Here is a 14499-nt window from a genome sequence, read left to right on the forward strand (position 1 = left end):
TTTAGAATGTATTCACACCCCTGGACTTTCACATTTTGTTGTGTTACAAAGTGGGATTATTCTTTTTAACCTCTATTTAACTAGGCAAGTCAGTTAAGAACAAAATCTTATTTTACAATGACGACCTTAAAATGTATTTAATTGTCATTTTTTTTGTCGACGATCTAAACAAAATACTCTGTAATGTCAAAGTGGAAGACAAATTCTGACATTTCTAACAAATTAATGAAAAATAAAACACTAATATATCTTGATTTGATAAGTATTCGCCCCCTGAGTCAATACATGTTCGAATCACCTTTGGTAATGATTACAACAATCATTACAACAAACGATTACAGTCTTTCTGGATAAGTCTCTAAGAGCTTTCCACACCTGGATTGTGCAACATTTTCCCATTATTCTTTTCAAAATTCTTCAAGCTCTGTCAAATTGGTTGTTGATCATTGCTAGACAACCATTTCCAGGTCTTGCCATAGGTTTTCAAGCAGATTTAAGTCAAAACTGTAACTCAGCCACTCAGGAACAGTCACGGTCTTCTTAAGCCACTTCAGTGTAAATTTGGCCTTGTATTTTAGGTTATTGTCCTGCTGAAAGGTGTATTAATCTCTCCTCTATGAATTTCCTCCATTTAGTTCATTTTTTTTATCCTGAAAAACTACACGGTCTTTAACGATTACAAGCATACCCATAACATGATGAAGCCCCCACTATGCTTGAAAATATGGAGTGACACTCCATGTGTTGTATTGGATTTGCCCCAAACATAACACTTTGTATTCAGGAGAGAAAAGTGAATTGCTTTGCCACATTTTTTTGCAGTACTACTTTAGTGCCTTGTTGCAAACAGGATGCATGTTTTGGAATATTCTGATTCTGTACATGCTTCTCTCTTTACACTCTGTCAATTAGGTTAGAATGGTGGAGTAACTACAATGTTGTAGATCCATCCTCAGTTTCCTCCTATCATAGCCATTAAACTGTTTTAACGTCACCATTGGCCTCACGGTGAAATCCCTGAGCGGTTTCCTTCCTCTCTGGCAACTGAGTTAGGAAGGATGCCTGTATCTTTGTAGTGACTCTGTGTTTTGATACAACATCCAAAGTGAAATAAATAAATTGACCATGTTCAAACAGACATTCATGTCAGTTTTATTTTTTACCCATCCACCAATAGGTGCCCTTCTTTGCAAAGCATTGGAAAACCTCCCGGGTCTTTGTGGTTGAATTTGTGTTTGAAATTCACTGCTCGACTGAGGGACCTTACAGATAATTGTATGTGTGGGGTACAGAGATGAGTCATTCGAAATCATGTCAAACACTATTAGTGTAAGCTAAAATCCACGCTAAGCAAATTTTTACTCCTGAACGCATTTAGGCTTACCATAACAAAGGGGTTGAATAGTTATTGACTCAAGACATTTCAGCTTTAAATGTTTAATTAAATTGTAAAACTGTCAAGAAATAAAGTCTATGGCTCCTCTGCTCGGTGGGTACTGGACTCTGGGTAGGGTAAAAAAAAATATATACAGACACACCAAAGAGGCCTATATTATATATATATATATATATATATATATTTTTTTTTAAATCAAATAGCCTAATACAAATCAGCAAAATATGAAATAACAGTAATAACAGGTATTATTGTATTAAACGGAGGTATTCCAAATATAAGCAAGTGGACTGTCTTGACAAGGCCAAGCGCAAAGGCTTTCTGTGGTAGGCTCGGAAACACCTGTTCAACATCAATGTAGAAATAGGCTAGTAAAGCAAAATTCGGATCTCAAAGGGAGGCAAGTCTGATAAATGTAATCGTTATTATTGAAATAACACAACGTCTAGAGCTAAATTTGGATCAATTGCAACGCTGTTTGTGAAGAAAAGCGAAATATTTTGACTAAACGGCTGAGTAGTCAGACACCATCCCAATTGTAGTCCACCAATGACACGTTTGGACACCGATAATTACACCAATTGTTAACATTCTTGTTGTCTCTGTACGGGTCTATGGGCCAGATGTCAAACAAGATCAGTCCAAACAACGAATAAAAATCCCAGAACAGCAGTCCACCATTCTTTGGATGGGAATAGCATTCGATCATTTATACGTTTAATGTCCATATATTTTTCATTTCCTTACTTACATTTAGAAAATAAACTGCAATATCCCTCTGGTGTTTGACATAGTCTCACCCCCCCATTCCCACAAACACGGCGCAATTTGAACTTCAAGCGAACTGAATTGACGGCTGCGCAAAAAAAGAAACCGATTTTTGCCTTCCATATTAGATTATATTAGACTTTCGATGTTTCCCTAACATGGCACTCTCGTTTTTATTTACCTGAGAGGTGAGACGTTTCTTCCTGTTTTCTTCCTGGTATTATTCCGCCATCATAATTCAAGTGTTTCCCGACGCCTTCAGAAGTTACAGCATATTGATCCGAGTATTCCAGTGACGCGTCTTGCAATGACGAAGCACGTCTCTGCTGGTCGCAGGCAGCTGAGGGTGGGTGGGGATACCCCTGTGGACTAGGTCAGGTGCTCACTCCAATAGAAACCAAACCTTGAGCGATACTAGATGATATGCGCTCTACTTGCGGGGTAAATAAAATAGATGGTAACCTAATGTTGCTGTTTGGGAGCATTGGAGCAGGTAACTTTTCTTGTCAATGCTGGGATACTATTTACCTGACCACCGTGCCATCAGGTTTATGCAGTGGAGTGCATAACAGGTTTGGAATGTCTGGTCAAAGAACGCGTTGTTCAACTGGGCCTTGTGCCAGCGTGATTTCTCTCTCTCTCTGTTGTGGGATCTTCAGTTTTAATCCCGCTGTGTATACGGGGTATAACACACTTGCACGAATCTACATGTCAAGGAGACTTTTTGACTTCAAACTATCCTGGATTCCGCTACCCTCGTATATTTTAATAACCTTCGTAATAAGGCTAGTGTATTCATCTAAAATAAAATTTTTAACTTTTTTCATTCACAATTAATATGATGAAAAATGTATGACAGTCAGATGCACTCCTCCTCAAAGAGGTATGCATTTGAAAGCCCTCAAAGAGGTATGCATTTGAAAGCCCTCAAAGAGGTATGCATTTGAAAGCCCTCAAAGATGTATGCATTTGAAAGCCCTCAAAGACGTATGCATTTGAAAGCCCTCAAAGAAGTATGCATTTGAAAGCCCTCAAATATGTATGCATTTGAAAGCCCTCAAAGATGTATGCATTTGAAAGCCCTCAAAGAGGTATGCATTTGAAAGCCCTGTCTCTGGATAAAGCAGTGAGCACTAAGCACAGTTCAAGCAGCTTTAGGGACATTTCATTTAAACAGCTGTGCTGTCTGAGCATCTGTCCCAATATTACTACTAAGTCCCAGTGGCCATTCCTGGCACATTCTCTTGGTACAAAAATAACACAATGACATAACCTATCTGCCTGGTTCAGCACCATAGTATATGGTATTTAATCTGACCTGAGTGACCACATTAATGCTCTCTTTTCCCCACCTGACCACAGAAATGCTCTCTTTTCCCCACCTGACCATATTAATGCTCTCTTTTCCCCACCTGACCATATTAATGCTCTCTTTTCCCCACCTGACCATATTAATGCTCTCTTTCCCCACCTGACCATATTAATGCTCTCTTTTCCCCACCTGACCATATTAATGCTCTCTTTTCCCCACCTGACCATATTAATGCTCTCTTTTCCCCACCTGACCATATTAATGCTCTCTTTTCCCCACCTGACCATATTAATGCTCTCTTTTCCCCACCTGACCATATTAATGCTCTCTTTTCCCCACCTGACCATATTAATGCTCTCTTTTCCCCACCTGATCACATTAATGCTCTCTTTTCCCCACCTGACCATATTAATGCTCTCTTTTCCCCACCTGATCACATTAATGCTCTCTTTTCCCCACCTGACCATATTAATGCTCTCTTTTCCCACCTGATCACATTAATGCTCTCTTTTCCCCACCTGACCATATTAATGCTCTCTTTTCCCCACCTGACCATATTAATGCTCTCTTTTCCCCACCTGACCATATTAATGCTCTCTTTTCCCCACCTGACCATATTAATGCTCTCTTTTCCCCACCTGACCATATTAATGCTCTCTTTTCCCCACTTGACCATATTAATGCTCTCTTTTCCCCACCTGACCATATTAATGCTCTCTTTTCCCCACCTGACCATATTAATGCTCTCTTTTCCCCACCTGACCATATTAATGCTCTCTTTTCCCCACCTGACCACATTAATGCTCTCTTTTCCCCACCTGACCATATTAATGCTCTCTTTTCCCCACCTGACCACATTAATGCTCTCTTTCCCCCACCTGACCACATTAATGCTCTCTTTTCCCCACCTGACCATATTAATGCTCTCTTTCCCCCACCTGACCACATTAATGCTCTCTTTTCCCCACCTGACCATATTAATACTCTCTTTCCCCCACCTGGCCATATTAATGCTCTCTTTTCCCCACCTGACCATATTAATGCTCTCTTTTCCCCACCTGACCACAGAAATGCTCTCTTTTCCCCACCTGACCATATTAATGCTCTCTTTCCCCCACCTGGCCATATTAATGCTCTCTTTTCCCCACCTGATCACATTAATGCTCTCTTTCCCCCACCTGACCACATTAATGCTCTCTTTTCCCCACCTGACCACATTAATGCTCTCTTTTCCCCACCTGATCACATTAATGCTCTCTTTCCCCCACCTGACCACATTAATGCTCTCTTTTCCCCACCTGACCATATTAATGCTCTCTTTCCCCCACCTGGCCATATTAATGCATTCTTTCCCCCTCATCTGCTTTTGTCCTAAACCTTCTTGTTTTCTCTATGAATTATCTGAGTAAGATTAAGGCCTCATTCTTATTTTCCACAACTCTCTGAGAATGCTATCGTTTAGAAATATACTACTAGTAATATGCATAAATATATATGCGCATATATTATCAACTGTTGATAACTGTTATAGTTTCATAAAATAAGATATACATTTTCTAATATGAGTTTTCAGAGGTTTCCGGTATAGGTTACATTAGTTATTTTTTCTTAGACTAACAGGAAAGATGTCATACAGTGAGTGACCTTTTCAAAAGCCCTAATTAGAGAAGATACACCTCTCTCACTTGTTTTTCAGTACAGTGAGAAAATGTGTGTGTGTCATGACGGTTGCTCTTATCTCTGTGTGTGTTTGTGTGTGTGATTGTGTGTGTGTGAGCTCCAAAAGGGCTGGTCAGTTTAGAAGCTAATCTACCCAACACAAGGGCGATTCTCCCCTGCTCAACACGATAATGGTGAATGGGGCGGTCCCTCCCATTGACTCCAGAGTGAGTAATATTGTAATGTTGAGAATGTTGAGCCCCACAGTGGAGGTGTCATAATACCCACGAAAACCTAGCGGTCAAACAGGGAAAGGGAAAGGGAAAGGCGGATACCTAGTCAGTTGTTCAACTGAATGCATTCAACTGAAAAGTGTCTTCTGCATTTAACCCAACCCCTCTGAATCAGAGAGGTGCGGGGGGCTGCCATAATCGACATCCACGTTTCGGGTGCCCAGGAAATGGTTCCAATCATTTTTCAACCATTCATTTTTACTATAGGGGATTTTAGAAACAATAAAAATAAGGCCTGTGTTACGTGTAGGCTTTTAAACATCTTATTTAACCGTTATTGAACTAGGCAAGTCAGGCTTACCCTGGCGTGATGTTTTGATAACCATGTAAATCTTTTTCAGACAAGGTGACTTTTATCAATATATTCGGCTTTATTTACACTCAGATTCCAAAGTGCTAATTAGCATAAAATTAGTCATCATGCAAGACTACAAATCCCTGCAAGCTCCTGCACGTCATCCATCTGTAGCTGACATCTTTGCTAACAGGTATTGTGTCAATATCAAACTTGCAAAAGACAGTTCACAGAGTTGTCAATTTAAAGAGATTTAGCCAATTTAAGAATTACTACATTTAGCTAACATTAGATAGTTAATCCAGAGATTTAAAAAAAAACCTTTGCCTCGATTCGGCATGCTCGTCCAGATCATCATGGGATTTGGAGTTCTTTATGATAGCCACATTAGCAGCTAATTAACATTTCATTTTTTTTGGGGGGGGGGGGGGGGTAAGTACAGGCAAATATATTGATAAAAGTAACTTTGTCATAGAGATATTTACACTGTTATCAAAACATCACACCAGGGTAAGCCTACACAAAACACATGCCTTATTTGAAGTGTTTCTAAAATCCCTTATGGGGAAAATGACTGGTAGAAAAACAATTGGAACCATTTCCCTGTTTGTTATGGGTATTATGACTCATACTGTGGTACTCTATAGAGAGCAATAGTACATGGTGTCTTTTTGTAGGCACTAACTCCACAATGTCTCGTTGGCCCAAACCTATGTGGAAATTCATGTTTGGGGGGGTTGGATAAACGCCGAAAATAATGTCTGTGGTAAACACAAGTTTAAGAGCTCTTATACTTTTTGTTCTATGAGATAATCTCAGCTAACATCACCTTTTGTGAATTTTGAAGCATTTATGTAATCAAAACAAGCACATAAAGGCTTCATAATTCATAGTCACGTTAACTGACTGATATCTCATAAAACAAAAAGTATAAGATCTTCTGAGTCTGTGTTAGCCTCAAACCTTATTTTGGCCGTTTTTCCCAAAAACCCATTCTTTCCCCGATTCATTTCCCTCCATAGCTGAACGAACCAGAGGTAACTAATTTCTGTTTTTTGGGACTACAAGCTGGCCAACTCTATTAGTGCCTCTATTGTGCACTTGTGTGTAGGCAATGCCTGCAAGTAAATGTGTGTGTGTGTGTATCTGTATTTTATGAAAGGCAATAATGTAGGCTATTATGTTATTATAGCCTACATATAATGTTATTATATGTCAATAATGTAGCCTACATATAGGTTAATAACATTATACATGCCCAGTAAGCAAAATGACGCTGTAAATACGTATTTTCCTGACGTTGAAGTTAAGTTCATTTTAGGTTCTAAAAGGAAAAGGTGAAAAGACATCATTGACCAAATTTAAACTGTACATACATTCTCAATGAAGTAAACGTAATATCACAATAATACATTTGAAATCCATTTAATATAGGAAAGAGGAGCCGAGCGAAGATTGCAACATAGAATATATATTATTGCTCCCATCTGTAAACATGCACGCACGTATGTTAGCTTTCCAAAAGCTTACAAACTGGCAGCAATGATGTTCAAAGTAGTCCAACCTACAGAACCATCAGACCACATCAACTACAATAACATTCTCAGTAATATTCTCAGTCATATTTTTTGTCTTGCTATGACTGTGATATGTTGTTTATCTACCTTAGTTGAATGCACTGACTGTATGTCACTCTGAATAAGAGCATCTGCTGAATGACCAAAATGTAATTGTAAAAAACAAATACTTGCAAACTGGAGATTATACTAATGAGCTTCGGCCCCCAAACAAGTACAAATGTGGTTGCTCCGGACCGGACCAAATCTGAACGAATCATAGACGTCTAGGCTATGCTTCACAAGTTTGAACAGCACAGTATGGCACAGTTCAGTACAGTAGAGCACAGGATAATACAGTACAGTACAGTAGAGTTTGATTCAGTAGAGTACAGTAGTATACAATTCAGTACATTATACTGTACTGAACTATACTGTATTGTACTGTACTCTACTTTTTTAATGTAATGTACAGTCGGTTACTGTATAGTTCTCTACTGTACTGTGCTGTCCAAACAAAATTTAGTCATCTGTGTTGGCGGGCAAATGGACCAGACCAAATCTGAACCAATTATATATACCCTTACAAAAAAAGAGTACAGTTTTGAAACAGCCGTAAAAGTGCAGTAACTTCAGTCAACTTTGGTATTTTGAAGGCAGTAATTGCAGAATAACCAGTGTACTGAAGTTGAACTGCAAATACACTGCAAAATTACTGCAGTAAAAAAACGGTGTTATTTTGGACGCGGTATTTGCAGCATACACCAGTTATACTGCAATCTTTTTTCGTAAAGGTAGACGTCTATGTGGCTGTTTTCCATAAACACATCCCCAGCCAGAGACTTTCAATCAGTCAAAACTCAATAAAGATATTTAATTTGAGACCTTTAATCCACACAGCATTACATCTGAGATCAGCATACAGTGAACAGTGCCACTGGTCGCGTTTCTTATTGATTTTGCTTTGATTATGAAGCTTGAGAAGTACATAATCTGCTGTTATATCGCACTGCAATGATGTGCAATGATGTCCGAGGAGGGAAAACTGTTCGTTGTTTGAAGTAGCTAGGCTAACGGCAGTTTCACAGCTACGGATTCCAGCTTTAAACCCATATAGCTAGGTTGTGGAAATCAGAAAGGCACATAAACCTTTTTCTGTCACTTTGAAAATGATACTATAGGCTAAACAATGGCGCACACCTGAAACGATGTCTTGTATGTGGACTGGGTTGAATTTGTCCTCCTCCATTGTATTATCACAATCCCAGTCTCCCACGTTTGTAATTACCCAGCACAGGAACCAGGAAGAGAAGTTTGAATGCAACACGCGTCCTATTTTTTGTTTGGGCAACAATTCTGATGCGAGTTTTATAATGAGGATTATCTTTAAGTGATCGGCAATGTCTGATAAGGGTCCTGTATTAACGTCAGGTATCATTTTTTACCTATCGATCGGGGCAGCAATATTTCAAATACTTGAAGAACCCAATTGGAAATTGGCCAAATCCGAATATTCCCGTCAGAAGGAAAACATTCTTAAAACATATCCGTGCTTGACTAAAGAAGATCTGAACTATATTTTGGGGGTATGTAGGGATTCAATTTAGAATACATGTATTATATTCCCAATCGGCGTTTTAATGAATATCATTACTGTGTTGTCAGCTTGGTCAGCATTGGAACTTTATTATGTCTCTAAAACTGTATTTTACACTATGGGCGATTCCAAGGAGTAACAGCTATTGCTGAAAGTCGGATTTTTCACTTCCAAATGTATGTCAAACAATAAACAATAATTGCAAAGTTAAACAAACCGTACAACTCTATGCACCTTTGTTCTTCAAGCAAATGTATTGTAAACATTTCAGTGAAAGTTGTTAAAAGTAGTCCTTGTGCATGGAGTTGTGTGGTTTGTTGAACTTTTTTGCAATCATTGTTTTTTGTTTATTTTAAAGTGAAAAAAATCCGAGTCTCAGAATCCCTCTGTTACCGTAGAATTGGCACTATGTTTTAGGCCTACTGTTCGACAACTATTTAGTCCCATGGACGTTGTCCCTGGATAATAAACCTACCCAGGGCATTTCAGGTGCTGAATGAAAGCTTAGACCTCTGGGACCTCGAAAATAAGTGTTATATGGATGTCAAAAATACTTATTTTCTGGACGTTGAAATCAGGTCCATTTTAGAGGCTGAATGAATGGAAAAAATATGTATTTTCCAGACGTTGAACATATGTATTTTCCAGACGTTGATTCTATTGCAAAAAATTAAATGCTATACATGTTCTATTAAGTAAGAAACCAAATATGTATTATTGCTCCCATCTATCACATGCAGTAATGTTAGCTTTTTCAAATCCTTTAAAACTGGCAGCAATGATGATCAAAGTAGGCCAGCATACAGAATGAACCAACTGACCACTTTAACTACAATAACATTCCGAGTAACGTTTACAGAATATTTTTTTCTTGCTATGACTGTGATATGTTGTTGTTTATCTACCTTAGTTGAATACACTGACTGTAAGTCACTCTGGATAAGAGCATCTGCTGAATGTCCAAAATATACATGGAAAAACAAACACTAGCTGGGTATTGTTCTAATGATAAAATACACATCTGGTCTGTGTGGACCAGATCCATGTCTGCGTTTGGGCCAAATATAGGCCGGTCTGGACAACTATGATTGGTTCAGATTTGATCCGGACGGGACCAAAAATCCACGTTCGTGGACATTGAAATCGGGGCTCCAAAAAAATACCCCCAAAATATGGAGGATCAGAAAAAGACGTCCAAAAGGCATCGCCTGATGTCAAATGCTTTGTGGGTAATTTTACGTGAAAAAATAACATTGTAGATCATCTGAAATTATTTAATCTAAACAAAGTTTGTCAAGTTAGGACATTTCAGTCCTTGGCAGTACTGATATGGCTGTGTTATTGATAATAGATGTGCATATTTGTATTTTTATATGTTATTATGAATAGATTATTTTCACTGTTGCAGTAAAAGCTTGGAGCACTACTACACTTATAAATCAAGTTTCAATTATAGCAACAGAACACATCACTGATGAGCCTACATGCGTTTTCATCATCTCTGTGCTCTTCAACGAAGGAGCCAAGTCAGCATGTTGGGACAGTTCAGAAGAACTGGTTTGCCATTTTCTTTGCTCCGATAACAGTGCAGATGCTACGTTGGTAACAGAATGACGTCAGAAGATTGCAGTCATTATGTTGCCAAACTTTGCGTCTGCACTGTTCTTCAAGCCAATATGTTTTCAGTGGAAATTGTTAAAAGTAGTCCTTGTGCAGAGTTGTATGTTTTGTTTAACTTTGCAATCATTGGTTTTCATTTGACATACATTTTATAGTGTCAAATCAGAGTCTCAGTGCCACTCTGCTACCGTAGAATAGCCAAGGGGCAGCATATTTTCAGAGGGCGTTGTCTCTCTAGATATCCGGGTTGCCTCCAATGTTTCAATGCCACTGCTGTCCAGGGTCGTGTTTACGAGACTACAGAGGGCGTTGTCAGTCCCTTCATTACGGTTGTGTCCTTCTATTTGAAGGTTCTGGAAATATATAACAGGGGTCTATTGTTTGTGTGTAATGACTAAAATATATTTTTCAAACAAATCAAAGTGGGAACATATTATATTTTTATTTGCTCAATCTCAGTGGATTTAGATTCCCAAAGTAACTCTGTGTTTACCTAGAGTGTGAAGACTCCTGAAATGAATCCCAATGAAACCCGTTATCGTTTAAGATAACCCCAATCAGCTCTGTTTGTACAGTGTGATAACCCACTCTGTTCCCTAGGTGGTGTCAGACGCTGCTGGACAAGGTGTGACCATCACTGGAGAGAATACCTACAACAACTGGGACTGGACCAATTCAGTTGTCTTTGCTGCCACTATTGTCACTACCATAGGTGGGCAATATCTTGAATACAACACTGGAAACATTGAATCATGTTCATCTCTCTCCGATAACAGCTGCTAACTCAGTTACCCAATGTCTAACCGTAGCAGAAATGAAGCTGCCACCCCCGTCTGAAAGCCTATACGTTTGTGATTTGCAGGTTATGGTAATGTTGCCCCAAAGACGGCTGGCGGCCGTATATTCTGCATCCTGTATGGCCTGTGTGGGATCCCTCTCTGCCTCACCTGGATTAGTGAGCTGGGCTCGTTCTTCGGAGACAGAGCCAAGCGCCTGGGACAGGTCCTGGTACTCAAAGGCCTTAGTGTGGTAAGACTCACTGGGAGTCTCTCAGCACGTCTACTGTACTGATACGGATTTCTATCAACGACTTTTGGGGAGGTGCAATACATGACTTAAGCATTTATTAACAGCGGATTAGCCAATGGTCAGCCACGTTTAGCCACTGTAGCTGCGTACTTATGACTGAATCCCGTATGGTCCAACTAATGGAAAAGTGTTAGCCTACAAGACATGTTAGCCTTGTCACCAGATCTGGTGGAACACTCAAAAATGACAATTGACATGGTCAAATCAAAGGGATTGGTCTAACATTGTCACTTGTGTCACATGCCGTTGCTTGTTCTTCTCACTGTGCTTTAGCTGCTGCTTTGGTTGCTCTCTGGGGTCTAGGCCGGCTCACTGTAAAGCCCTTTTTACATCAGCAGTTGTCACAAAGTTCTTTAAATACATTTGAATGATTGATTGATTCTCCCCGTGTGCCGTCTGCAGAAAAAGGTCCAGTTGATCTGCACGGCCATCTTCCTCCTGTGGGGTCTGCTGGTACACCTGGTGATCCCCCCGTTTGTGTTCATGTCCCTGGAGGGATGGTCGTACCTGGAGGGCTTCTACTTCTCCTTCATCACCCTCACCACTGTCGGCTTCGGGGACTACGTCGCAGGTAGTTACATAGGCTTTTCATGAAGTAGATGGCATTCCTCAGAAAATATTAGTTTATATTTAAGAGATCATGATATCACCTAATTCACATTAGAGGATCATAAAGTTATTTGGAGTTGGATTCATTGCCTGGTGCAATCCTGCTTTGTCCAAGCTGAAGAAAGGGTGACATATACTTAATTAAACTATGTTCTCTTTTTGACTCCACAGGTATCAATCCAAACATAGACTACCCAAGGCTGTACCGGGTGTTTGCAGAGGTGTGGATCTACATGGGTCTGGCCTGGCTGTCTCTTTTCTTCAGCTGGAACGTCCACATGGTGGTGTCGGCTCACAAGGTCCTGAAGAAGAGAAGGCAGAAACACAGGATGGACCACCTGGACCATCGATGGCAGCTTGAGAAGGACGACATCCGCAGCCCTCGCCGCCTCCCCACCGCCGTCGACATCTTCAACTTCCTGTCTGAGAAGCATGAGGACTACAGCACCGCCATCAGGCAGATTGGCGCTGCCGCGAAGCCGAAGCCGAAGATGGAATTCAAGGAGTTGAGTCGTTCAAAGAGCTGTAGTGACATCCTGGGGACGAATATCCAAACCCTGGAGCATTCCCCACGCCGCCTGAGGCGCCACCTCAGCATCAGTCACAATATATTACTAAGCAGCTTTGGGATGGGAGAGGAGGGGCAGAGGCTTATCGAGGATGACCCTGTCTTTATGAAAGACCCTGGGTTTGAGGAGAACTGTCTGGATAGGGACACTAGAGCGAAGGCTGTTTATGTGTCCAACTCAAAAGAGAACCTAAACCCCGCCGATCTAGGTCCTAACATCAACAAAGAGGAGAATGTTCAGAATCAAGATGGTGGAGAGAATAGGTTTACTGTATCAAAGGTAGTGGAGGGGGATTCGGGAGAGGAGAATGATGAGAAAGGCTGAAGCCTTGGATCCATCCTCTTCATGGAGAACTGAATGATGTAATCAAAAGGGGACTATCGCTCTCTCCTAGAAGTGTGGTTGGTGCATAAAACTTGTGAATTCAGATAAATAAAAGGTATGATGGGTCTGTGATGGGTCCGCGGATCATCACAACTTTTTATTTATTGTACCCATCACACCTTTTTATTTATCACCCCATCACACCTTTTAATTTATCACCCCATCACACCTTTTAATATCACCCCATCACACCTTTTTATTTATCACCCCATCACACCTTTTTATTTATCACCCCATCACACCTTTTAATATCACCCCATCACACCTTTTTATTTATCACCCCATCACACCTTTTTATTTATCACCCCATCACACCTTTTAATATCACCCCATCACACCTTTTTATTTATCACCCCATCACACCTTTTAATATCACCCCATCACACCTTTTAATATCACCCCATCACACCTTTTTATTTATCACCCCATCACACCTTTTAATTTATCACCCCATCACACCTTTTAATTTATCACCCCATCACACCTTTTAATATCACCCCAGCTCACCTTTTAATATCACCCCATCACACCTTTTAATATCACCCCATCACACCTTTTAATATCACCCCATCACACCTTTTAATTTATCACCCCCATCACACCTTTTAATATCACCCCATCACACCTTTTAATATCACCCCATCACACCTTTTTATTTATCACCCATCACACCTTTTTATTTATCACCCCATCACACCTTTTAATATCACCCCATCACACCTTTTAATTTATCACCCCCATCACACCTTTTTATTTATCACCCCATCACACCTTTTAATTTATCACCCCATCACACCTTTTAATTTATCACCTCATCACACCTTTTAATTTATCACCCCCCATCACACCTTTTAATTTATCACCCCATCACACCTTTTAATTTATCACCCCATCACACCTTTTAATTTATCACCCCATCACACCTTTTAATTTATCATCCCATCACACCTTTTTATCCATCTGAACTGAATGATATAGAAGCATCATAACAAGGTCCTGGGACAACCAGAGACTATGGCAGAGTTAGGATTGGTCACATTCCCCTGTGGTGAGGAGTGGAAACACATTTTCAACGGTTTTCCTTAACATCGTGATCAGTGAAATGTATGACCCAAGATTATCAAGGCCTAAGATCATGAACACAGTCTGGACAACTTCCTGTCTTCATCTCGATGTTAAACACACATTTTGGTCTGTGGGAAAAGTAAAAGAAGGAAAATATAGCAAACAATGGACTCCTTAGAGTTGCCAGTGTGATTTACCTGACTCTAAAATGAGAAACTGAAAGCAATGTAGTTTGTCTATTGTTACAAACTGCCTTCAGAAATAAAGTTTACATGAGTTTCTATGCA

At 40.0% G+C, this 14499-nt stretch overlaps 1 protein-coding gene across 2 annotated transcripts; it reads left to right on the top strand.

Moving 5' to 3' along the window:
* Nucleotides 1–5255: 5255 nt before the first annotated feature.
* Nucleotides 5256–14307, top strand: LOC110518590 (potassium channel subfamily K member 5). Of its 2 annotated transcripts, none has more exons than XM_036965872.1 (5): nucleotides 5256–5362; nucleotides 11097–11208; nucleotides 11359–11525; nucleotides 11988–12156; nucleotides 12366–14307. In XM_036965872.1, the coding sequence occupies exons 1-5, from the start codon at nucleotides 5327–5329 to the stop codon at nucleotides 13085–13087; spliced, it is 1206 nt and encodes a 401-aa protein (XP_036821767.1). In that variant the 5' UTR covers nucleotides 5256–5326; the 3' UTR covers nucleotides 13088–14307. The 2 variants fall into 2 exon arrangements, with proteins under 2 accessions (XP_036821767.1, XP_036821763.1); XM_036965868.1 differs by lacking the exon at nucleotides 5256–5362 and adding an exon at nucleotides 8378–8865.
* The last annotated feature ends 192 nt before the right edge of the window (nucleotides 14308–14499 follow it).

The sequence above is a fragment of the Oncorhynchus mykiss genome, chromosome 3 (genome assembly GCF_013265735.2).
Source record: "Oncorhynchus mykiss isolate Arlee chromosome 3, USDA_OmykA_1.1, whole genome shotgun sequence".
Taxonomy (NCBI): Eukaryota; Metazoa; Chordata; class Actinopteri; order Salmoniformes; family Salmonidae; genus Oncorhynchus; species Oncorhynchus mykiss.